The sequence below is a fragment of the Dendrobates tinctorius genome, unplaced genomic scaffold (genome assembly GCF_039654945.1).
Source record: "Dendrobates tinctorius isolate UK_male_01 unplaced genomic scaffold, ASM3965494v1 ptg000155l, whole genome shotgun sequence".
In the NCBI taxonomy this organism is placed as follows: domain Eukaryota; kingdom Metazoa; phylum Chordata; class Amphibia; order Anura; family Dendrobatidae; genus Dendrobates; species Dendrobates tinctorius.
The window spans coordinates 5,139,265-5,164,223 of NW_027361822.1; the positions used below are offsets into that span (position 1 = coordinate 5,139,265).

The window sequence follows — 24,959 nt, forward strand, 5'->3', positions numbered from 1 at the left end:
ATCACTGATTGGGTGGATCAAGGAAATGCTGTAGATATAGTATATCTTGACTTCAGCAAAGCATTTGACAAAGTCTCTCATACAATCCTTATTGAAAAAATGACTAAGTATGGAATGGACAAGGCAACTGTTAGGTGGATTCATAACTGGCTTAGTGATCGGACCCAAAGAGTGGTCGTAAATGGCTGCACATCCAGTTGGAAGAATGTCTCAAGTGGGGTACCACAGGGCTCTGTCCTGGGCCCTGTATTGTTCAACATCTTTATCAACGATTTAGATGAAGGAATTGAGGGTAAACTGATTAAATTTGCTGATGACACAAAGCTAGGAGGGATAGCTAATACTAGAGAAGAGAGAGAGAGAGGATTCAAAAAGATTTAAATAAACTGGAGAAGTGGGCAGCAACTAACAGAATGGTTTTTAACAGGGAGAAATGCAAAGTACTACATCTGGGCAATAAAAATGAAAAAAGCAGATATAGAATGGGAGGAATAGGGCTAAGTGACAGCACATGTGAAAAAGACTTGGGTATACTAATAGATCACAGACTGAATATGAGTCAACAGTGTGATGCAGCAGCAAAAAAGGCAAATGCAATTCTAGGATGTATTAATAGAAGCATACAGTCTAGATCACGTGAAGTCATTATTTCCCTCTACTCCTCTTTGGTCAGACCTCATCTGGAATATTGTGTCCAGTTTTGGGCACCACATTTTAAAAAAGACATCAACAAACTGGAGCAAGTTCAGAAAAGAGCGACCAGAATGGTGACCGGTCTGCAAACCCTGTCTTATGAGGAAAGGTTGCAGGATTTGGGAATGTTTAGTTTGCAAAAGAGAAGACTGAGAGGAGACTTTATAGCTGTCTACAAATATCTAAAGGGCTGTCACATTGTAGAAGGATCAACTTTATTCTCATTTGCACAAGGAAAGACTAGAAGCAATGGGATGAAACTGAATGGGAGGAGACACAGATTAGATATTAGAAAAAACTTTTTGACAGTTAGAGTGATCAATGAGTGGAACAGGCTGCCACGAGAAGTGGTGAGTTCTCCTTCAATGGAAGTCTTCAAACAGAGGCTGGACAGACATCTGACTGGGATGATTTAGCGAATCCTGCTTTGAGCAGGGGGTTGGACCAGATGGCCCAGGAGGTCCCTTCCAACTCTACGATTCTATGATTCTATGAGCTGGGCGGGAGGACGCAGGATCGCCTAGTGTGACAGGTAAGTAGCGACCCCCGTCCCCAGCGATGTCGCTGGTGAGATCTGCCTGTTTGGCAGCTCACTAACGACCACCTAGCGATGCACCAGCGATCCTGACCGCGTCATATCGCTGGTCGGGATCGCTGGTGCATCGCTAGGTGTAACGGTACCCTTAGCCAGTAGAAAAATATTCAGAATTGAGAGTCCTCAGTGACTGATACCTTTTAATGGCTAACTGAAAAGATGGTAACACATTGGTCTCTTCATCAGGCATTGACTAATACAAAATCTGAATAAGCACATATTGCAATGTGTCACCATCTTTTCAGTTAGCCATTAAAAGGTATCAACCACTGAGGACTATCAATTCTGAATATTTTTCTTGCAGCTATCTGGTCACATAGCATAGCACAGCCAATGAAAAGGAGCTAAAGAAGTCTGCATAAAAATCGGAAGCAAGAAATGCAGCAGCCATTTTGCGATGAATTTGGAAAGTGAGACGATGTCACAGTTCACAGCTTATCAAAAGAGATAGTAAGAGAAGGTTATAAAACACTGAACAAGTTGTAGATTTTTTTTGTTTGCACCCTATTCATTATTCTGTGTTTTTTTTTTAAATAATTTTTTATGTTCTAACCTGTTTTGTATTCCTTTTGTCACTTTGTGGGCAGAATTTGTGAGTCCAAGTGTTTTCATCCGATTCATCAATTGTGGCTTTGTAAAAAGTCATAAATTTTGGCACAACTTCACTCCAGTCCTCCCCTGGTGTATTTTTTAAACTTTTAGTGCCAAAAGCCCATTTGTGACTTTACGCCAAATTCATAAATCGCTTGCACTATTTCAATGGATTTGGAGCCTAAAACAGAAACTAACACAAGACAAAAGAAAAGTTACTTAAAAAAAAGCAAATGATGTATTGGCGCCAGAGAATGTGTGACAGCGCAGCAGTGAAGACTAATGTGTGAGTAAAACAGATGTATTTGCTATCCCCTTAGTGAGATAGAAAAGTAGATTAAAGGGAATCTGTCACCTAATTTTCAGCCTATCCGCTGCGGCCACAGCCATCAGGGGCTTATCTAATATCTACAGCATTGTGATACGGCTTTGACCGATTTCAAGGAGCCAGCCGCAGAGAGGTATGCTGAACCGGGGGGGGGGGGGGGGAAGAGAGAGAGAATGCGCTCTTTAAAAAGCCGTTCCGGCGCTGCAACAAAACGCATCAGACGCCGGACGGCGCGTGTTTGCCGTATCTGGCAAAAACTGGAGGTTCCACATGTCCATCCGGCACAATGCAGCGATCATTACATTCTATGTGAAAAAGCCGGATCCGATTCCGGATCCGGTTTTTACAATTTTCGCCGCATCGTGCCGGATTACAAAAGACGGATGTGTGAAAGTAGCCTTAGATTCTACTTACCGGGGGGCGTGCTAGGGTGCGGTGGGTGTTGCGGTCCGGCGCCTCCCATTTTCATACAATGCCGTCCTCCTTCTTGCTTCTCCCTCGGCTCCTGCGCAGGTGTACTTTATCTGCCCTAGGGCAGAGTAAATTACTACAGTGCGCAGGCGCCGGGAAAGGTCAGAGTGCTCCAGCACCTGCGCACTGCAGTACTCTGCTCTGCCCTCAATAGGGCAGAGAAAGTATGCCTGCGCAGGAGCCGAGGGAGAAGCAAGGAGGAGGACATCATCGTATGAAGATGGGAGGCGCCGGTTCGGACGGTAACACCCATCGGACCGGACGCTGGGGTGAGTATAATCTAACTTTTTTCTTATCTTTCAGGTTACATCGGGGGCTTATCTACAGCATTACAGAATGCTGTAGATAAGCACCTGAAGGCGGTGGCCGCAGCTGATAGTCCAAAAATGGGGTGACAGATCCCCTTTAAATCGTCTAAGTAGGGCCACATATCTGGCTGATGCTTCTTATTTGGTCAGTGTGGTTACAGTGCGGTTGTAATTCAATCGTAATTTTTTTTTTTGATTTCTCAGGACTAACTGACTGTTGTTTAGTGAACTCACCCACGACTACCACCCTATGCCACCTTGGTACAGTTGCACATATTATACAAAAATTTAAGCTTCATGGGACTGTAGCCAACCTCCCTGTACATGACCGCAGGAGGAAACTTGATGACTAATCAAAGAGACAGATAATACGAATGGTAACAAAAGAGCCCAGAAAAACTTCTAAACAGATTAAAGGTGAATTTCAAGCTCAAGGAACATCAGTGTCAGATTGCACCATCCGTCATTGTATGAGCCAAAGTGGACTTCATGGGAGACTACTAAGGAGGACACTATTGTTGAAAAAAAAAAAAATCATACAAAAGTCAGACTGGAATTTGCCAAACTATATGTTGACAAGCCACAAAGCTTCTGGTAGAATGTCTTATGGACAGATGAGACAAACATGGAACATTTTGACAAGGCACATTAGCTCTATGTTCACAGATGGAAAAATGAAGCATATCAAGAAAAGAACACTGTCCCAAATGTGAAACATGGAGGAGGCTCTTATGTTCTGGGGCTCCTTTGCTGCATCTGGCACAGGGTGTCTAGAATCTGTGCAGGGTACAATGAAATGTCAAGACTATCAAGGGATTCTACAGACAAATACACTGTGTGCAGAATTATTAGGCAAATGAGTATTTTGATCACATCCTTTTTATACATGTTGTCCTACTGCAAGCTGTATAGGCTTGAAAGCCAACTGCCAATTATGTAAATCAGGTGATTTGCATCTCTGTAATGAGGAGGGGTGTGGTCTAATGACATCAACACCCTATATAAGGTGTGCTTAATTATTAGGCAACTTCCTTTCCTTTGGCAAAATGGGTCAGAAGAAAGATTTGACAGACTCTGAAAAGTCAAAAATTGTGAGATGTCTTGCAGAAGGATGCATCAGTCTTGAAATTGCCAAACTTTTGAAGCGTGATCACCGAACAATCAAGCGTTTCATGGCAAATAGGCAACAGGGTCGCAAGAAGCGTGTTGATAAAAAAAAAAAAGGCACAAAATAACTGCCCATGAATTGAGGAAAATCAAGCGTGAAGCTGACAAGATGCAATTTGCCACCAGTTTTGCCATATTTCAGAGCTGCAACGTTACTGGAGCATCAAAAAGCACAAGGTGTGCCATACTCAGAGACATGGCCAAGGTAAGGAAGGCTGGAAAACGACCACCTTTCAACAAGAAACATAAGATAAAACGTCAAGACTGGGCCAAGAAATATCTTAAGACTGATTTTGCTAAGGTTTTATGGACTGATGAAATGAGAGTGACCCTTGATGGGCCAGATGGATGGGCCCGAGGCTGGATCAGTAAAGGGCAGAGAGCTCCACTCTGACTCAGACGCCAGCAAGGTGGAGGTGGGGTACTGGTATGGGCTGGTATCATCAAAGATGAACTTATGGGACCTTTTCGGGTTGAGGATGGAGTGAAGCTCAACTCCCAGACCTACTGCCAGTTTCTGGAAGACAAGAATGGCTGTGATACAAATGGGATATGCATGAGTGAGAGACTGGTATAGATAGGCATCCAGTCAATAAGGTAGTGATTGCAGTACAATGAAACATCCATTTGGATACTATGGATTGTGACCGGAATCTGAACTTTTCCTACCATGAGGAGAGCACACACTCAGGAATGTGAAAAGCAACCACCTGCTCAGGCATTGTTGTGGGAGTTGGAAGGGAGGAATGTGAGAACCAAACCAACTGAGATAAAGGAGGAATGTGAAAAAGAAACAAGTTACTGGGCATGTCAGTGCGTGATCATTCCAATTAATATTATAAAAAGTACTGACCTCCTCAGCGGGTAGGGACTTTCCAGACGATTCAAGTGGACGCACTTAGTCTGTGATGCTGACCGAGGAAAACCCCTTCCCGCTGATCGAGGTCCCCCGATGCGAAGGGTGATGCTACAATAACTCGGTAATTATTATTGATGCTGAAATCTTTCATGTCATAACTGTCATTTTTTTAAAATCTTGAGACTATTCATGTGCTATGTAAAACAAAATGATTGCTTGCTGAAATAAAAGATTGTCAATAATCTTTGCCTGGTTGGGATGCCAGTGAGCGCTACGTAAGTTAAGGTAAATAACCTAATTTGGGAGAAAATTTAGCAAGACATAAATTGGCGTAGTCGGCAGGATCTTTTTTTTTTTCAATATGTTTAAGAAATGAAAGGAAAAGCAGGAGGATGTTGTGGATGTGCCCGGTTGGACTGAGGCACCGTATAATGTATTGGCACATGAGTTGAGCAGTTCTGGACTGGCGGAACAGTGGTCTAGTAAGCTTAAAGGTAGTGAACCCACTGATGTTGTTAAAGTACTCAGGGGTGATGTAGAGTCTTTAGGACGGCGTATGTGGATTTGTTTTCCCTGCAAAGGCAGGTGATGCAGTTAACCCATGATGTTGTTGGTTTACTCATGGGGATCCCTGCAAAGGCAGGTGATGCAGATAACCCCTCGATGTTGTTTAGTTACTCGAGGTTTTCCCTGCAAAGGCAGGTGATGCAGTTAACCCATGATGTTGTTAATGTACTCATGGGTGTCCCCGCCAAGGCGGGTGATGTTGTGTCGCTTGGGCGACGAACTTGGATTCTGCTCAGTGCATATCGCGCGATGCATGAGCGGAATCAACAAATGCAGAGGAAGTGCTCTCAATTGGAACAAAAAGTTGCAGAGCTAGGAGGGCAGAAAGTGGTGCTGGATTGCAATACCCGTCTGCTCAAAGATAAGTTGGAACATTACCAGAGTGTAGCAGAGAAAGCTGATATCATAGTTGCTCAAAATTAATATCGCAAGAGAAGAGGAAAAATTGATAAAGAAAAAGTATTCCCACAAAATTCAAAGGTCCAAAAATTAAAATTGCTGGACTAGGAGGACAGGTAATCACCGGAGTACAAACACAAGTTGCTTTGAAAATAGGAAATCTACCAATAAGAAATTACCGTGTTTTAGTAGTACCCATTCCAGAATATATATTGGGAATTGATGTTTTAAAAGGAATGACTTTAAATTTATCGGCTGGAAAATTCTCCTTTGGAGTAAAAAGGGCAGAAATACAAATGAGACCTGTAACGGTAGGAAAAGTAAAAATGCCCCCTGTACATATCCCTCCTGCTACCAAAATGGTGGCAATGAAACAGTATCGAATACCAGGGGGACACAAAGAGATTACTGAAACAATTAAAAATCCGGTGGACGCAGGAGTCATGCGCACCACTACTACTGCATGGAATAATCCAGTCTGGCCAGTTAAAAAGAGTGATGGCTCCTGGCGTATGACAGTGGATTACAGGGAATTGAACAAATGTACCCCTCCATTAACAGCTGCAGTGCCAGATACTATCACTATAATAGAAAATATACAGAGTCATAATGGAACTTGGTATGCAGTGATTGATTTGGCTAATGCCTTCTTTACAATTCCAATAGAGGAAAAGGCGCAGGATCAATTTGCTGTTACCTGGTTAGGTCGACAGTATACCATGACCAGATTGCCTCAAGGATGGCTTCATAGCCCTACTATTTGTCACCGGACGGTGGCAGAACATCTAGATCAGTTCTCCTTGCCCTCAGATATGCAAATTTCACATTATATTGATGATATAATGATACAAGGAAATGAGGAGCAGGCAGTGAAATCACAATTGGAAACACTTTTGGTGCATATGAGGAGCAAAGGATGGGAAATAAATGAAGCAAAGGTCCAAGGACCGGCTCAAGTTGTAAAATTTCTTGGAATACAATGGAATAAAGGACATAGGGAAATTTTACCAAAAGTAAAACAGAAGATTATTAATTTCCCTACTCTCAAGTCTAAGCAAGAGACTCAATCTTATATTGGGCTATTTGGATTTTGGAGACAGCATATACCTCATTTAGGACAGATGCTGTCCCCTTTGTATAAAGTTACGAGGAAGAAATATGAATTTCATTGGGGGGGGAAGAACAACAAACCGCCTTTGAAATGGTAAAAGAGGCTATACAGCAAGCTGTAGATTTATGGCCAATGACAGCGTGGAGTGTAGAATTGCATGTATCAGTACAAAATATGCAGATACCGACCAGCAGAGACCAGCAATACCTATAATGCAATGGGTATTGTCTAATCCGAAAACCAACAGAGTGGGCCATGCCCAGGAACAAAGTATTATCAAATGGAAGTGGTATGTCTCTGAAAGAGCGAAAAAAGGGGAAGGCGGGACCGCCACCCTCCATGAGAAAGTTGCAGAAATTGCGGATGACATAGTCAACCCACTTGAAAAAGCATCTATGATGGAGGAATCCCCTGTAAAATGGGGAAAAACCTATGAGGATCTAACTGCAGACCAGCAAGAGCATGCTTGGTTTACTGATGGTTCAGCTAGGTATGTAGGAGGGAAGAGGCTATGGAAAAGTGTTGCTTATAATCCAAAGTTGGAAAAGCATCTCCAAATGGAAGGAGAGGGAAAAAGTAGTCAATATGCTGAACTATATGCTGTTTTCCTAGCAATAGCTTTTGAAAAAGGGAGACAATGTCATGTTTTCACTGACTCATGGTCAGTGGCAAATGGTTTAGCAACATGGATGATGGGATGGAAAAAGCATAATTGGATGATTCATGGTAAAGAAATTTGGGGTAGGGAAGTGTGGCAATATTTGGAGGAAATGGTGCAAGAGACACCTACCACTGTCTTTCATGTTGATGCTCATATGCCAATTGACTCACTTGAACGTTTGTTTAACTCTGAAGCAGATAAAGCAGCTGCTATTCGACAAAATACTACTGAGATTGATGCTGGAGAAAAAGAAGCATGGCTGCAAGGTAGAGCCGTTTGGGCTCATCAGAAAAGCGGACATCTTGGAGAAAAAACCACTTACAGGTGGGCCCAGGAGAGAGGTGTGCCTCTGACACTTGACATAATAAAACAAACTATACAACATTGCCCAATATGTCAACATTCACAAAAACGAGAGGTACCACACACCGTAATGGGACACATAGGCAGAGGCCAGTTACCTGCTCAGATATGGCAAATGGATTTCATCGGCCCTTTGTCAGAGAGTAGGGGGTGTAAGTATGTCTGTACTGCGGTAGATACATATTCAGGACTGATGGTGGGCTTTCCGTGTAAAGCAGCCACCCAATGGAGCACAGAGCGGACCTTAGAGATAATAACACAGTATTATGGGGTCCCCTTACAAATTCAAACTGATAATGGATCTCATTTCACTGGAGATGCCATTAAAAAATATGCTCAGGACAATAATATACAATGGGTATATCATATACCTTACTATCCACAAGCAGCAGGTTTGGTGGAAAGAATGAATGGATTATTAAAATCCACATTGAGAAAACTTAATTAATCTGATACACAGTATGGACAATGGAGAGACAATTTGAGTGAGGCTTTACAGATAATTAACAACAGGCCTATCACAGACTCTATGACTCCTCTCATGAGGATGCTTACACCCAATCTCACCATACATGAGGCACACCTGATAAGGTCCGTTATATGGTGGAAAACTGATCAAGAAGCACGAATACCGGAACGAGCAACTCCACATTCAGCAGGTTTGGATTTGAGTGCATTGGAAACTGTTGTGATCCCACAGGGGAAAGTAAAACCAATAGCTACAGGATTGGGGTGTCAGATTCCAAAGGACCACTATGGACAGATAGCCACTAGGTCTAGTTTGGCATTAAAGGGGGCCATGGTGGTGGGAGGAGTCATAGATGCAGATTATCAAGGAGAAATCAAAGTATTAATGATAAATTTGGGGAATGAGCCTCTAATTTTGGAGAAAGGACAGCGTATTGCGCAAATGCTTTTGATTCCAATAAATTTGTCAGATGTGCAAGAGGGAACAGCCCCTTCAGAATTAACGATCAGAGGCTCAAAAGGTTTTGGCTCTTCTAACATCACTAATGTGGGAGCCAAAATCTGGGTTCAAAATACCCAAGGACCGCCTTCAGAGGCTGAAGTGATAGCAATAGGCAAAGACCATACCCTGTTAATTATGAGGCCAGGAGTGGAAAGATGGGAATATATCCCACAAGAAAAATGTTATTTGCGAGAATAATGTTGATTATTGATTTTATAGATTCCAAATCTTCAAATATGGTTAAGTGGAATCCTTGGGCTCGCGTGTTTGGACAGCATCGGTGCCTGGACTCCTGGAATCTGTCTGACTACAAAATTCAGGAAGGAGTACGTTCCGAGGCCAGGAGATTGGAAGGAATACAACCGAACCACCCCGAATGAAAATGCCGGATATGGAGGTTGGGGAAAACTCACCACTCAAGTGATTTTTGACGTTAATCTCACCATAACTGCAAAATATCCCCGACCGTGGTATTATAATGGGACTAAGTCTACTATATACTTAGCTGATAGTAAGGACACTTTGAATATTCAAGCTGAAGATCATATTATTTGTTGGACGACTGAACAATTAACCTTTGATCAGTCGATATGGGATAATTATAGTTCAAAAGGGGAGAATAAAACTGAGTTCACTTTTACTTTAAACAAAACTATGATTATATTTTGTGGTAATGCCACCAATCGTCAGATGGTAGCGATGACAGGACAGAAATATCCGCCTTGTAATAATCACACGGGAACCTATAACGGAACAGGACTATGCTGTGGGATACCTAGTTTATCATGTGTATCATGGAGAAGGATACTCCGGGTGTATCTGATGTCACAGACTAAAGCTGATCCAGGACAGATGAAGAAGATTCCCACATCATGTGTAAAAACAGGAACTCAATCGCAGAAGACTGTTGTTGCAGCCAAAATAATCTTCCCACCTACTCCTGCATGTCATTATAGGGGTAAAAGGGCATGGTATGATACAGTATTGGGAGGAGTCGGGGCTGTGACTGGGACTTTGAACTCATTTGATATTGAAACTTTGGCAAATAAAATGCATAATGCCGGAAAAGATATCCAAGATGCTTTGACTATACAAGGTAGATGGATGCCTACTATTTGGCGTCCTTGGAAGCAGGCATTACAAATGGATACTTTTCTTTTACAAATGAAAAATGTTTCAGATACCTTAAATTTAGAAATTAATACTAATGTTAGCATAATAGTTAACTGGACAATATGTACGCTGCAAGCTATATATCAAATTCAGCAGAAAAATAATATGCAAACTCAACTTATGACCGGGAAGAAGTTAGTCTGGAGGACCGTATTTAAAAATACAATCCCCAAGGTTTCCTGGTTAAGAATAGAAGCTCCTAAGATGGTTTGCAACGACACTTTGTGTTCAGGACTATTGATTTTTTATAATGTAACCAATCAACAAGTAATGTTTAGATTTGTAGTGATGCCATTATTATTAGGTATTCCTGGACAACAGTGGTTATGGATGCCCAAGTTTAATGGGTTATATATTGATAAAAATAATCGTACTCATGATTTAAGTTTATGTGAGGATACTTTAGAGGGGAAAATTTGCAGGTTACAATCAGCCGTATATGAACCATGTTTGTTACAAAATACTATGAATGTATGTGAATTCATCATTTTGCCAACCTCATATAGAATGTTGATTGAAATAGCCCCACGAGAGGTATGTGTAATAACGGATGTTCCAATAATCTCTGGAATGATAGTACCTTATGTGGGATGCCTAAGAAATGTAACCGCACTACAATGGGAAAATCAAACTTTTCTGTTAAGCTCAGATGTAACAACTGCTGCCACTATTGAGTGGGAACCAACAACATTAGAAATCAATAATTGGGAGGTAAATTTAACGAAATTGAAACATATAATTGAACAATCAGAAGAAGGAAAATATATGATTACTCAATTAAATAGAACTATACAAATGCATGTGATAAGCACCACTATTATAGCAGATAAGATTGTAAAAATGGGATCGATTATTGCTGATGCTACCTCTCATCATTGGTATGATATTTTTCTAGGGTATTCGCCCTCAGCTACCAAATTATTGAATTGGCTGATTCATCCCGTGTTGGTGATGGCTATTGTAGTGATTCTATTATCCATATGGAATTGCTATATAGCTTACAAAATGTGTTGCAAGAAACCACAAGTGCTCATGGTGTCCTATAAAGATGGTGTTTAAAAGACTGCAATCAAGGACCGATTGTGATACAAATGGGATATGCATGAGTGAGAGACTGGTATAGATAGGCATCCAGTCAATAAGATAGTGATTGCAGTACATTGAAACATCCATTTGGATACTATGGATTGTGACCGGAATCTGAACTTTTCCTACCATGAGGAGAGCACACACTCAGGAATGTGAAAAGCAACCACCTGCTCAGGCATTGTTGTGGGAGTTGGAAGGGAGGAATGTGAGAACCAAACCAACTGAGATAAAGGAGGAATGTGAAAAAGAAACAAGTTACTGGGCATGTCAGTGCGTGATCATTCCAATTAATATTATAAAAAGTACTGACCTCCTCAGCGGGTAGGGACTTTCCAGACGATTCAAGTGGACGCACTTAGTCTGTGATGCTGACCGAGGAAAACCCCTTCCCGCTGATCGAGGTCCCCCGATGCGAAGGGTGATGCTACAATAACTCGGTAATTATTATTGATGCTGAAATCTTTCATGTCATAACTGTCATTTTTCTTAAATCTTGAGACTATTCATGTGCTATGTAAAACAAAATGATTGCTTGCTAAAATAAAAGATTGTCAATAATCTTTGCCTGGTTGGGATGCCAGTGAGCGCTACGTAAGTTAAGGTAAATAACCTAATTTGGGAGAAAATTTAGCAAGACAATGGCTAAGAGGAAAACATTGGACTATTCTGAAGTGACCTTGTATGAGCCCTGACCTAAATCCTATTGAGCATCTTTGGAAAGAGCTGAAACATGCCGTCTGGAAAAGGCAACCTTCAAACACGAGACAACCGAAGCAATTTGCTCTTCAGGAGTGGGACAAAATACCTGTCAAGAGGTGCAGAAGTCTCATTGACAGTACAGGAATTGTCTGATTGCAGTGATTGCCTCAAAAGGTTGTGAAACAAAATATTAATTTTAGGGTACAATCATTTCTGTCCAGGCCTATTTCATGAGTTTTATTTATTTATTTTTTTTTTTAATTCTGTGGTTCAAAGGCAATGTCTGACTTTCATTTGTTCATTTTCATTTATTTTTTATTTATTATTACTTTTGTCAGATTCAAGTTATTTCTATGAGCATTGTGGGTTTTTCTGTCATTAAACGAGGGGTACTAATAATTTTGACCACGTGTGTATGTCAGAATTCTGGCATAAACCGATTTGAACATTTTTTGTGCAACTTTGGTGTTTTCATTCCAATTTTTCCCAGCTCTGGCAAAGTGGGCAGAGCTGTGGTGGAAGAGGGGCGCAAGGCAAGGCATAGGTCACCTAATTCATAATGAGCTCTGGCATCTTACTCTGATTGGAGTAAAATTTGTGGCGAAATGCAGGGACGAGCATGCCACTTGTTAGATTCTGCTGATTAAGAGGAATATGCATCTTAATGAATCAGGAGTGTCTGACTACAACACTCCCCTTCATCAAGACAGCCCCGAACATTGCCATTCTTGGTGAATCTAGGCCTTAATCTTTTTAATTGGTGACTTTCAATTCAGTCAACGACGTCTTGTTTCATAACTTCCTACAGTTGATGCAATGGCTGAGGACAGTCATTGATAGGACTTGGATGAAGCAGAGGTGGGGGAGAATGTAATTCAAATTGACCTGCCTCCTCTTTTGAAATCTCAGCAGTGAAATGTCAAAGACCAGAAGCAGACATAAGCCAAGGAACACAGAAAGGGAGGAGAAGACCCAGTGCACAGACTAGCCCCTATGCACCAAAATCTAATGGTCAGAAAACTTAAAATGGTGATTATAGAAGATAAAAAAAAGCCGATTTCTTTACCAAAAGGTATCAACAGAGCCATGTCTGTACTTTACATTACAAAATCGTTTTGACAGGTTCTTTTTAATGCTAGGAGATTGTGTTGGCATTTCAACTGCATTTTAACAGTTCTTATGTGGCAAGAAAGCCTCCAGAATTTGCAATGACAGAATGGTGTGACCAAGTACCGCCTGATTTGGGACGTTGCAACACTACTGAATCCAATATTTCAGATATTGGAGCCTGTGTACGAGTAACGTAAGGCAGAGAAACTGGAACTGTTACCTTGAGATCCACCATTGGCATAGAGGAACAAGGTCGGTTACTCGGGCCCTTTGAGGCTGCTACAAGGGACAACTGTGGCATCAATTATCTAATTTCTATCAAGATTATATTAAAATATGTTGACAATGAGGCAACAAGGAAAGGAAAAGAGCAACTCCCCAACATGTCCTGCTGCCATAGGGCTGTTGGGGTCTCATGTGGCTTCCCATAGCTTTTCACGCACCATAGTAGATGGGTCCACCCTTGCTGCTTCATACTTTATTGGGTTGTAGGTAGCAAAACAATATTACTTTTGTATATTTTATTTTTGCACTGCCAAAAAATATAAGTCGATGCTCTCATAATTGCTTTTTAACCACTTTTAATAATTATTTTTTATAAAACTGTGGATTTTCAGGCCTTGACTCCTATGAATTTGAGCAGGGGGTTGGACCAGATGGCCCAGGAGGTCCCTTCCAACTGTACGATTCTATGTATTCCCTGGTTAAAGGGGTATTCCCATCTCCAAGATAATATTTCGATATGTAATAGGTGTAATAATAATAATATTAGCAAATACCTCCAATTATAAATGTAGTATAGTTTTTCTGATTCGCTATGGCTCTTTTATCTTGTGCAGGCATTGCTGGACCTTCGGTACGACCAATAGCAACTAGCTAGCTGTCACTATATCAGTGGTCATAACCATGGATACCAAATGTCTTGCAATGCCTGCACATCCGGAAAGAGGCATAGCGAATCAGAAAAACTACACTACATTTCTATTTGGAGGTATTAGTCACCATTTTATTTACTATCATCATCATCATCGTGAAAATGACTATTTTCTGACCACTGACTGGTATAAAATCCACGACTAGGACTGGATATGTGGCTGTGCGGGCTGTATCACACATGATGGAAATAGATATGGGGCTATGCTGGCTGTATCACACTTGATAGGCATTAAATACATGGCACTGTGGCCAGTCTCCTATATACAGGGGCTGCTGTATTAGAGGTGTGTAAGTGTCGAGTTCTCACTATTATATACACTAGTGTTCTTTATTAGAGAACACATGTCTGGCTCCTCTGGCGGTGTCATCTTCAGAGAGATCAAAAGGATCAACCATTGGAATTCCAACACACTGGATCCTTCCCTTTCCTCACAAAGTATGGAAGGAAAATCAGGTGGCCCACATACACATCAGATTTGATTGAACCTGCTGACTTTAGCTTTATGTGCATGGAAGCCTGAAAGTATCCAGTAGAAAAGACATTACGGTGTGCACAGAAATCATGAACCTCTGGACAGCAACACTGATCTACTCATCTCTGAAGTGAGCAGTGCAGTGTTAGCAGATATGGGTTGGAAACCCTACTTAAAGGGAACCTGTCACCCCACCAGGGCGTTTTTAAGTAAAAGAGCCACCTTCAGCAGCACTAAGGCTGCATTCTGGGAAGGTGAGTGGCATCCTACACACCAGCTACTGGTTAGCTAGAGCAAGTTGTGGCACCTTGAACATCTTTATTTCTGGTTAATAAAACTTGCATTTTTATTATCGTTTTTCAGAGTATAAATAACAAGCTTGGCCCGTGCAAAAATTTTCGCACATTGGTCGTCGGAGGCGCAGACAATTTGAGAAAAAGCAAGCTGGTCAAGTATAAATGTATTTCATGAGCTGATGAACACAGACAGGTATTTATATATGTAGATTGGTAATACAATAGATTGTTTTGATAAGTAGATGCCAAAAAATGTCTTCCGGTTGAGGTGCCACCTGCAGGTCATTGTGTCTTTCTGCAGGTTTATGAAAGTTAATGTTTAAACTGTATTTAGTGACAACATCGTGAATATGTGGTTTGTTTGGCTGTTTTCTTGCTGAAGGGGGCAAGTTTACCTTTCAAATGGTGTATCGTGTGTGTGTGTGTGTGTGTGTGGGGCGAAGTAATCAGTGAAAAAGCAGTGCATGTTTACAAATGTGTTGGTAGTGTGCTTTAGGATACTGTGGCGCCACCTGCAGGTCATTTTTCCTTACTGCAGGTTTATGAAAATGAATGCTTAAACTGTATTTGTGATCAAATTGTGGATGTGTGGTTTCTTTGCCTATTTTCTTGCTGAAGGGGGCAAGTATAACGTTCAAATGGTGTATCGTGTGTGTGGGTGCAGTATGAACGGGGATACAAAGGAATCACCGAAAAACAGTGTTTAGAAATAATAGAATACACATGACACTGATTGTTCAGTTTTGCAAGAATGATACTTTAGTAGTATGTACACAAGTCTCCGCCAGCACCAATACATTGAAGAAGTGTTGGAGCTTTGTGGGGAGTGGTGTAATGGAGCGTAGCCGACACAATCATCATAACTTACATCACAAAAGTATCCTAATGTGCCCCAGTGACCCTGTACATTTCTATCATAACACCATAAACTACGATGGCCTCTCACCACGAAACTCCACCCACTCCAAAACGTTGGCGTACATACAGAAAAAGTCACATTCTGGGAATACTGAAGAATCAGGCCTAATTGTAATTGCTTTTATATTACAAAAAAAAAAAAAAAAACCATGATAAAAAATCAATTTTTATTACCGTAATCACAAAAAAATTGGAAATTTTGCAAAAGAAAAGATAAAATTACTAAAAAAAAAAAAAATAGAATCATAAGCAATTTTTGATGTTTACACCATTAACCTCTTCCCAACCGCCCACAGTAGATAAACGTTGGCGCTTGCTGGGCTTTGTGCAGCGCCGACGTTTATCTACTGTCGGCGGTTTTGTGCCCCCTGGGACCCCCACATACTTTACAACGCGGGGATCCCGATGCACAATGCATGCTGGGAACCCCGACGTCATCGAGACCTGATTGGTTCAGGTCCTGATGACGTCAGTGTCACAGCAGCCAATGGGAGCGACGGCTGGGAAAGCTGCTTGTTTCCCGGCGATCTCACTCATTGTAACGCGGCTTCTCCTCTCATCTAACACTGACAGATGATCAGAGGTGAAGCAGCGTTACTGTGTCACTAGATCGCTGCCGCTGCTTCTCATCTGATCATCTGTCAGTGTGAGATCAGAGGAGAAGTCGCGTTATTATGTGCCAGGCAGCGATCTTGTCACATAGTAACGCTGCTTCACCTCTGATCATCTGTCAGTGTGAGATCAGAGGAGAAGTGGCGTTACTATGAGTCAGATCACAGGGCAGCGATCTTGTCACAAAAATAAAAAAAAGTAAAGAAAAAAAAAAAGCAGGTACACAGGTTAGGGCTAGGGCTAGGGCTGGGATTAAGGTTATGGGTGTGTTGGTGTTAGGTTTGTGGTTAGGGTTATGGTTAGGGCTGAGATTAGGGTTAGGGGTGTGTTGGGGTTAGGGTCGGAATTAGAATTGGGGGTTTACACAGTTTAGGTACATCAGGGGCTCTGTAAATGCAATATGACGCCCGCAGACCATTCCATCAAAGTCTGCATTTCAGAACGTCACTACTTCCCTTCCGAGCCCTGACGTGCGCCCAAACAGTAGTTTTCTCCCACATATGGGGTACCAGCGTACTCAGGACAAATTGGACAACAACTCTTAGGGTCCAATTTCTCCTGTTACCCTTGTGAAAATAAAAATTGGGGGCTAAAAGATCATTTTTGTGGAAAAAAAATGATTTTTTTTATTTTCACGCCTCTACATTATAAACTTTACTGAAACACTTGGGGGTTCAAAGTGCTCACCACACATCTAGATAAGTTCCTTGGGGGGTCTAGTTTCCAAAATGGGGTCACTTGTGGGGGATTTCCACTGTTTAGGTACATCAGGGGCTCTGCAAACGCGACATGACACCCGCAGACCATTCCATCAAAGTCTGCATTCCAAAACGTCACTACTTCCCTTCCGAGCCCCACCGTGTGCCCAAACAGTAGTTTTCTCCCACATATAGGGTACCAACGTACTCAGGACAAATTGGACAACAACTTTTGGGGTCCAATTTCTCCTGTTACCCTTAGGAAAATAAAAATTGGAGGCTAAAAGATCATTTTTGTGGAAAAAAAATGATTTTTTTATTTTCACGGCTCTACATTATAAACTTTAGTGAAACACTTGGGGGTTCAAAGTGCTCACCACACATCTAGATAAGTCCCTTGGGGGGGTCTAATTTCCAAAATGGGCTCACTTGTGGGGGGTTTCCACTGTTTAGGTACATCAGGGGCTCTCCAAATGCGACATGGCATCCGATCTCAATTCCAGCCAATTCTGCATTGAAAAAGTCAAACGGCACTCCTTCCGTTCTGAGCTCTGCCGTGTGCTCAAACAGTGGTTTAGCCCCACATACGGGGTATTGGCGTATTCGGGAGAAATTGCACAAAAAATTTTGTGGTTCATTTTCTCTTTTTACACTTGTGAAAATAACAAAAAAATGATTTTGAAGTAAAATGTTTGTGAAAAAAAGTTAAATGTTTATTTTTTCCTTCCATATTCCATTCATTCATGTGAAGCACCTGAAGGGTTAATAAACTTCTTGAATGTGGTTTTGAGTACATTGAGAGGTGCAGTTTTTAGAATGGTGTCACTTTTGGGTATTTTCTGTCATATTAACCCCCCAAACTCACTTCAAATGGGAGGTGGTCCCTAAAAAAAATGGTGTTGCAAATTTTGTTGTAAAAATGAGAAATCGCTGGTCAACTTTTAACCCTTATAACTTCCTAAAAAAAAAAATTATGTTTCCAAAATTGTGCAGATGTAAAGTAGACATGTGGGAAATGTTATTTATTAACTATTTTGTGCGATATCACTCTCTGATTTAAGGGCATAAAAATTAAAAGTTTGAAAATTGCAAAATTTTCTAAATTTTCGCCAAATTTTGATTTTTTTAACAAATAAGCGCAGATCATATCTAAGAAATTTTACCACCATCATGAAGTACAATATGTCATGAGAAAACAATGTCAGAATCAGTAGGATCCGTTGAAGCGTTCTAGAGTTATGACCTCATAAAGTGACACTGGTCAGAATTGAAAAAATTGGCCCGTTCATGAAGGCAAAAACAGGCTCGGGTGCGAAGGGGTTAAAGCGATTCCACTAACTTTTTATGTAGTGTGAGCGTATCAATATACTAAGGCTGGTTTCACATTAGCGTTAAAACAACGCTGCGCACTGCGTCGGTAAGCCCCGCCCCGATCTGGCTCCCTGCCCGCCCCATCCGGGATCACCGCCTACTATCGCATTTGCACGCATGCGATCGGCACACCCTATCTTTAGCATAGGGTGCGCAGATCATGCGCTGCCAGTGTGAAAGTAGCGTGCTGCGCACTTTTGACGGCCGAAAGAGAACGAGGCGGCTAGTCAGAACTGCGGTGACATCACCGAGAAACAGAAAAGAACCTCCATGGACACAGGAGAAAGCAGCGGCAGGCGAGTATACTAATACACTACACGCACGGAAACACATTTCATAAAGTGGGAAGCTTCTCTAAAAACCGGATCAGTATGAAAGCAAGAAATCATTACATCTATAGAACTAATTCTACAACTCCATTCCTCAATATCAATTCTCATTATAACCCCGAGCTCCTCTCTGCAGACCCTCCAATCTGTAATGAGGCGACTAGACTGGAGTCTGTGAGAATTTGGGAATCACCACCACACTGGTCCTGTCAGAACTGAGCTGTCTACACGGACACTGGGGCTTCTCCTGTGAGGACCTCGCTCCAGCAACTCCATTCTAGACGCCACCTGCAGAGCCCGCGCCCAGTAATGGAGGGGTTACTGCCCCTGTGCAGCCCAGTAATGGGGAATCTCCAGCACCTACCTCCACCTGCAGGGGGCGCCATCTCCGGGAATGGAGGGGTTACTGCCCCCTGTGCAGCCCAGTAATGGGGAATCTCCACCACCTACCTCCACCTGCAGGGGGCGCCATCTCCGGGAATGGAGGGGTAACTGCCCCCTGTGCAGCCCAGTAATGGGGAATCTCCACCACCTACCTCCACCTGCAGGGGGCGCCATCTCCGGGAATGGAGGGGTTACTGCCCCCTGTGCCCAATAATGGGGAATCTCCAGCACCTACCTCCACCTGCAGAGCCGCACACCACATATATGGCTGCTCTGTGCGCACAGGACCTGGGATGAGGTCACAGGAGGGGAGGAGTCAGGGGTCACATGATCAGGGGCCTCAGTGTATGCAGGATTCTGCTGTGCTGGTTGTCATGGTGCTGGATGAGGGGAGGTTTCTGTGTGGGGTCAGGAGGGGTTTACAGGGTGGATGTAGCAGAACCGCTTGTGTACGAGGTGTACGGAGCGGAACCGCGTGTGGACGAGGTGTACGGAGCGGAGCCGTGTGTGTACGGAGCAGAGCCGTGTATGTACGAGGTGTACGGAGCGGAGCCGTGTGTGTACGAGGTGTACGGAGCGGAGCCGCGAGTGTACGAGGTGTACGGAGCGGAGCCGCGAGTGTACGGAGCGGAGGCGCGTGTGTACGAGGTGTACGGAGCGGAGCCGTGTGTGTACGAGGTGTATGGAGCCGTGTGTGTACAAGGTGTACGGAGCGGAGCCGCGTGTGTACGAGGTGTACGGAGCGGAGCCGCGTGTGTACGAGGTGTACGGAGCGGAGCCGCGTGTGTACGAGGTGTACGGAGCGGAGCCGTGTGTGTACCAGGTGTACGGAGCGGAGCCGTGTGTGTACCAGGTGTACGGAGCCGTGTGTGTACAAGGTGTACGGAGCGGAGCCGTGTGTGTACGAGGTTTACGGAGCGAAGCCGCGTGTGTACGAGGTGTACGGAGCGGAGCCGCGTGTGTACGAGGTGTACGAAGCGGAGCCGCGTGTGTACGAGGTGTACGGAGCGGAGTCGCGTGTGTACCAGGTGTACGGAGCGGAGCCGTGTGTGTACAAGGTGTACGGAGTGGAGCCGTGTGTGTACCAGGTGTACGGAGCGGAGCCGTGTGTACGAGGTGTAGGGAGATGAGCTGTGTGTGTACGAGGTGTACGGAGCGGAGCGTCTGTGTACAAGGTGTACGGAGCGGAGCCGTGTGTGTACGAGGTGTAGGGAGATGAGCTGTGTGTGTACGAGGTGTACGGAGCGGAGCGTGTGTGTACAAGGTGTACGGAGCGGAGCCGCGTGTGTACGGAGCGGAGCCGCGTCTGTACAAGGTGTACGGAGCGAAGCCACGTGTGTACGAGGTGTACGGAGCGAAGCCGTGTGTGTACGAGGTGTACGGAGCGGAGCCGTGTGTATATGAGGTGTACAGAGCGGAGCCGGGTGTGTACGGAGCGGAGCCGCGTGTGTACGAGGTGTACGGAGCAGAGCTGCGTGTGTACGAGGTGTACGGAGCAGTGCCGTGTGTACGAGGTGTACGGAGCGGAGCTGCGTGTGTATGAGGTGTACGGAGCGGAGCCGTGTGTGTACGAGGTGTACGGAGCGGAGCAGCGTGTGTACGAGGTGTACGGAGCGGAGCCGTGTGTGTACAACGTGTACGAAGCAGAGCCGTGTGTGTACAAGGTGTACGGAGCGGAGCCGTGTGTGTATGAGGTGTACGGAGCGGAGCCGTGTGTGTACGAGGTGTACGGAGCGGAGCCGTGTGTACGAGGTGTACGGAGCGGAGCCATGTGTGTACGAGGTGTACGGAGCGGAGCCGTGTGTGTATGAGGTGTACGGAGAGGAGATGCGTGTGTACGAGGTGTACGGAGAAGAGCTGCGTGTGTACGAGGTGTACGGAGTGGAGCCATGTGTGTAGGAGGTGTACAGAGAGGAGCCACATGTGTACGAGGTGTACGGAGTGGAGCCACGTGTGTAAGAGGTGTACGGAGCAGAGCCGTGTGTGTACGACAGCCATGTTAGATGCTAGGGTTGCCCACTTACCATATAACTTACCGCTCATAGGGCTGTATCTTAAGAAAGCATTTGACACTTTTAACTAGAGGTCATCCTACGATTGAGAATTTTATATCTCCACCCTTGTCGTCCTATAGGCGTAGTTCTAACCTTCACCCCCCCAAGCCTGTTTTCGCCTTCCTGATGAGGCCAATTTTTTACAATTCTGACCACTGTCCCTTTATGAGGTAATAACTCTAGAATACTTCAACGTATCCCACTGATTCTGAAAATGTTTTCTCGTGATATATTGTACGTCATGATAGTGGTAAAATGTCTTTGATGTGCCTTGTGTTTATTTGGGAAAAAATGGAAATTTTAGTAAAATTTAGCAATTTTCAAACTTTTAATTTTTATGCCCTAATCAGAGATATGATACACAGAATAGTTAATAAATAATATTTCCCACATGTCTACTTTACATCAGCACAATTTTTGAAACATAATTTTTTCCTTAGGAACTTATAAGGGTTAAAAGTTGACCAGCGATTTCTCGTTTTTTTAACAAAATTTACAAAACCATTTTTTTACGGACCACATCACATTTGATGTGACGTTGCGGGGGGTCAGTATAACAGAAAATACCCAAATGTGACACCGTTCAATTAGATGAGGGTTTGTGTGCAAAATTTGGGAGTTGTAGTTGTTATTTTAAGGGGTTAATTCGTTGTTAAAAAAATGCGTGGGCTTCCCATTGCCCTGTAGCGGTGGCGAATGGGTTAATCTAGCAAAGGGTTAATGTCACCTTACAATCGAATGGTGACATTAACCCTTTGTTAGATTAACCCACTCGCCACCAATATAGGGCAATGGGAAGCCCACGCATTTTTTAACAACGAATTAACCCCTTAAAATAACAACTACAACTCCCAAATTTTACACACAAACCCACATCTAATTATTAGTCAAGGACATAGAAAAAAACATGAAATGAAATGCTTTACTGAATGTAAACCATGTGTCATTTCATGTCGGGTTGGGGAATGATTTGATAGAAGCCGGCAATTTAATTAGCGGCTATTCTGCTATGAAGAACTCTGTGAAATATATATATATGTTTGTCACAATGACATGTATGTATATATATATATATATATATATATGTATTCTATTTGTATATATCTATTCTTTCGTTTCTTTATTAAACCTGTCAGTGTGAGTTTACTGTATAGCGCACTGAATTGCCGGCTTTTCTAAAAGACACCGGGTGCGTATTTCTCGCAAGTCACACGTGTAGTCCGTGTGTAATGCGTATTTTTTGCGCACCCATAGACTTGCATTGGCGTACTACGGGCGTAGTACGCTGACAATCGCAGCATGCTGCGATTGTCACGGACCGTAGAATACGCCCGAGAAATATACGGCTGTTGGGAGCAAACTCATAGAGAATCATTTGTCCGTGTGTAATGCGTGCTTTTAACGCCTCTCACTCGTCCGTATTCCTCGCCAGTGTGACCCCGGCCTTAGCCCTGTCCACTGCTTAAATGTGGCATGGTGTAAGGACCACGCTATTAGCACAAAGAATTTATATTGTGAAATGTGGACTCTTGTCTGCAGCACAATACCAGACCAAAATAATTAAAAGATAAAATGTGGCCTGCTTTATGTAGCATGGTAGTAACAGAAAAAAATAGATTTTTTTTTACTTTGGACAAGCTTTGGATACAGCAGAATCATAACAAAATAATTACAACCTCAAATTTTTGGAGCACAGTAGTAACAGAACAAATTTATATTTTATCATGTGTACCCCTGGATGGAGAACAATATCTGCACCCAAGATGAAATGTAGCCTGCTTTAGGTAGCACAATAGAAAGAAAACCAATTTTGATTTTATCATGTGTACCCTTGTATCGAGAACAATATCAGCACCCAAAAATTTCAAACTGACATCTAGACTGTTGTATAACGTCACTAACAAAAGTATTTTTTTACTGTGGTTGAGGCCTGTATACAACAATTTTAAACTCAGATCTAGCCTGCTGTTTCACATTCGTCACAGACAAGTTTTTTTTTACTCTGCATGCGCTCTGCACACAGCTGAATTTCATCACCACAAAATGAGATGGTGGAATATGGCATGCTGTATCACATTAGCAACTGCCAAAAATATTTTTTCTTACTGCGCAACAGCTCTGCACACAGAACAATTTCACAACCACTAAATGACAAGGTGAAATATGGCTTGCTGAATCGCGTTAGTCACAGAAGAAAGAATTGTTTCAGTGTCAATGAGGCCTGTATGACAAAGAAGATATTATTATCATTATTATTATGCATTTATATATCACCATTTATTCCATGGCGCTTTACATGTGAAAAGGGGAAAAATAGACAAGTATAATAAACGTGCAAGACAAGGGACACACAAGTACATAAGGAGAGGGGACCTTTCCCGCGAGGGCTCACAGTCTACAGGAATGGGTGAGGATACAGTAGGAGAGGGTAGAGCAGGTCTTGCTGTGGTTCAGTAGACCGAGGATCATTGCAGGTTGTAGGCTTGTCGGAACAGGTGGGTCTTCAGATTCTTCTTGAAGGGTTCCGTTGATGGTGAGAGTCTGATGTGTTGCGGCAGGGAGTTCCAGAGTATGGGGGAAGCACGGGAGAAGTCTTGTATGCGGTTGTGGGAAGAAGAGATAAGGGGGGAGTAGAGAAGGAGATCTTGAGATGATCGAAGGTTGCGTGCGGGTAGATACCTAGAGACCATGTCACAGATGTATGGAGGAGAAAGGTTGTGAATGGCTTTGTATGTCATGGTTAGGGTTTTGAATTGTAGCCTGTGGGCAATAGGAAGCCAGTGAAGGGCCTGGCATAGGGGGGAGGCTGGGGAATAGCAGGGAGAAAGGTGGATTAGATATGCTCCAAACAATTATAAAAATGACATCTCCCCTACTGTATCACATTAGTCACAGAAGAAAGAATTGTTTCAGTGTCGATGAGGCCTGTATGACAAAGATGATATCCTCCAATTAAAAAAATGACATCTTCCCTACTGTACGACGTTAGTAACAGAAGAAAGAATTGTTTCCGTGTGGATGAGGCCTGTATGACAAAGAAGATATGCTACAAACAACTTCAAACTGAGATCTCCCCTACTGTATCAAGTCAGTAACAGAAGATTTTTTTGTGTGTGTATGAGGCCTGTATAACAGATTATATACTCAAAACAATTTTCAACTGAGATCTCCCCTACTGTATCACGTTAGTAACAGAGGAAAGTGTTTTTTTGGTGTGGTTGAGGCCTGTATAACCTAGAAGATATGCTCCAAACAATTTCCAACTGAGATCTCCCCTACTGTATGACGTTAGTCACAGAAGAAAGAATTTTTTCAGTGTGGACAAGGCCTGTATGACAAAGAAGATATGCTTCAATTATAAAAATGAGATCTCCCCTACTCTATGATCAAGTCCATGCGGCTATTCAAACCGCACGGTTCTCGAGTTTCCAGTAAAAAAAATCCACTTAGTTTCCCTTGCCAGGATTTTTTCATGTAAATTGCCCCCCCCTGGAGGGCTTGGACACTTTCTCTATTCCTTTGAAGGAGAAAGATTTTAGATCTCCATTATGTTTTATTAGCAAAATGCCGTGAAACTGCAGAGTAATCCGCTAGCGGTAAATTAACCGCATCGGACAAATGTTTACGGATACGTTTTTTCAGAGGGTTCATAGTACAACCTACATATTGAAGTTGAAAAATATAAAAATATTGCATTGAATTAGATAAATGACATTATCCGTATTACAATTTAT

At 42.9% G+C, this 24,959-nt stretch overlaps 1 protein-coding gene across 1 annotated transcript in view; it reads right to left on the reverse strand.

Moving 5' to 3' along the window:
• Window positions 1-24,959, reverse strand: part of LOC141051169 (uncharacterized) — an 872,784-nt gene that overhangs the window by 102,753 nt on the left and 745,072 nt on the right. The window contains exon 32 of the mRNA XM_073548034.1: window positions 1,842-2,010. Coding sequence (XP_073404135.1) covers window positions 1,842-2,010 — 169 coding nt within the window. The remainder of the gene's footprint in view (window positions 1-1,841; window positions 2,011-24,959) is intronic.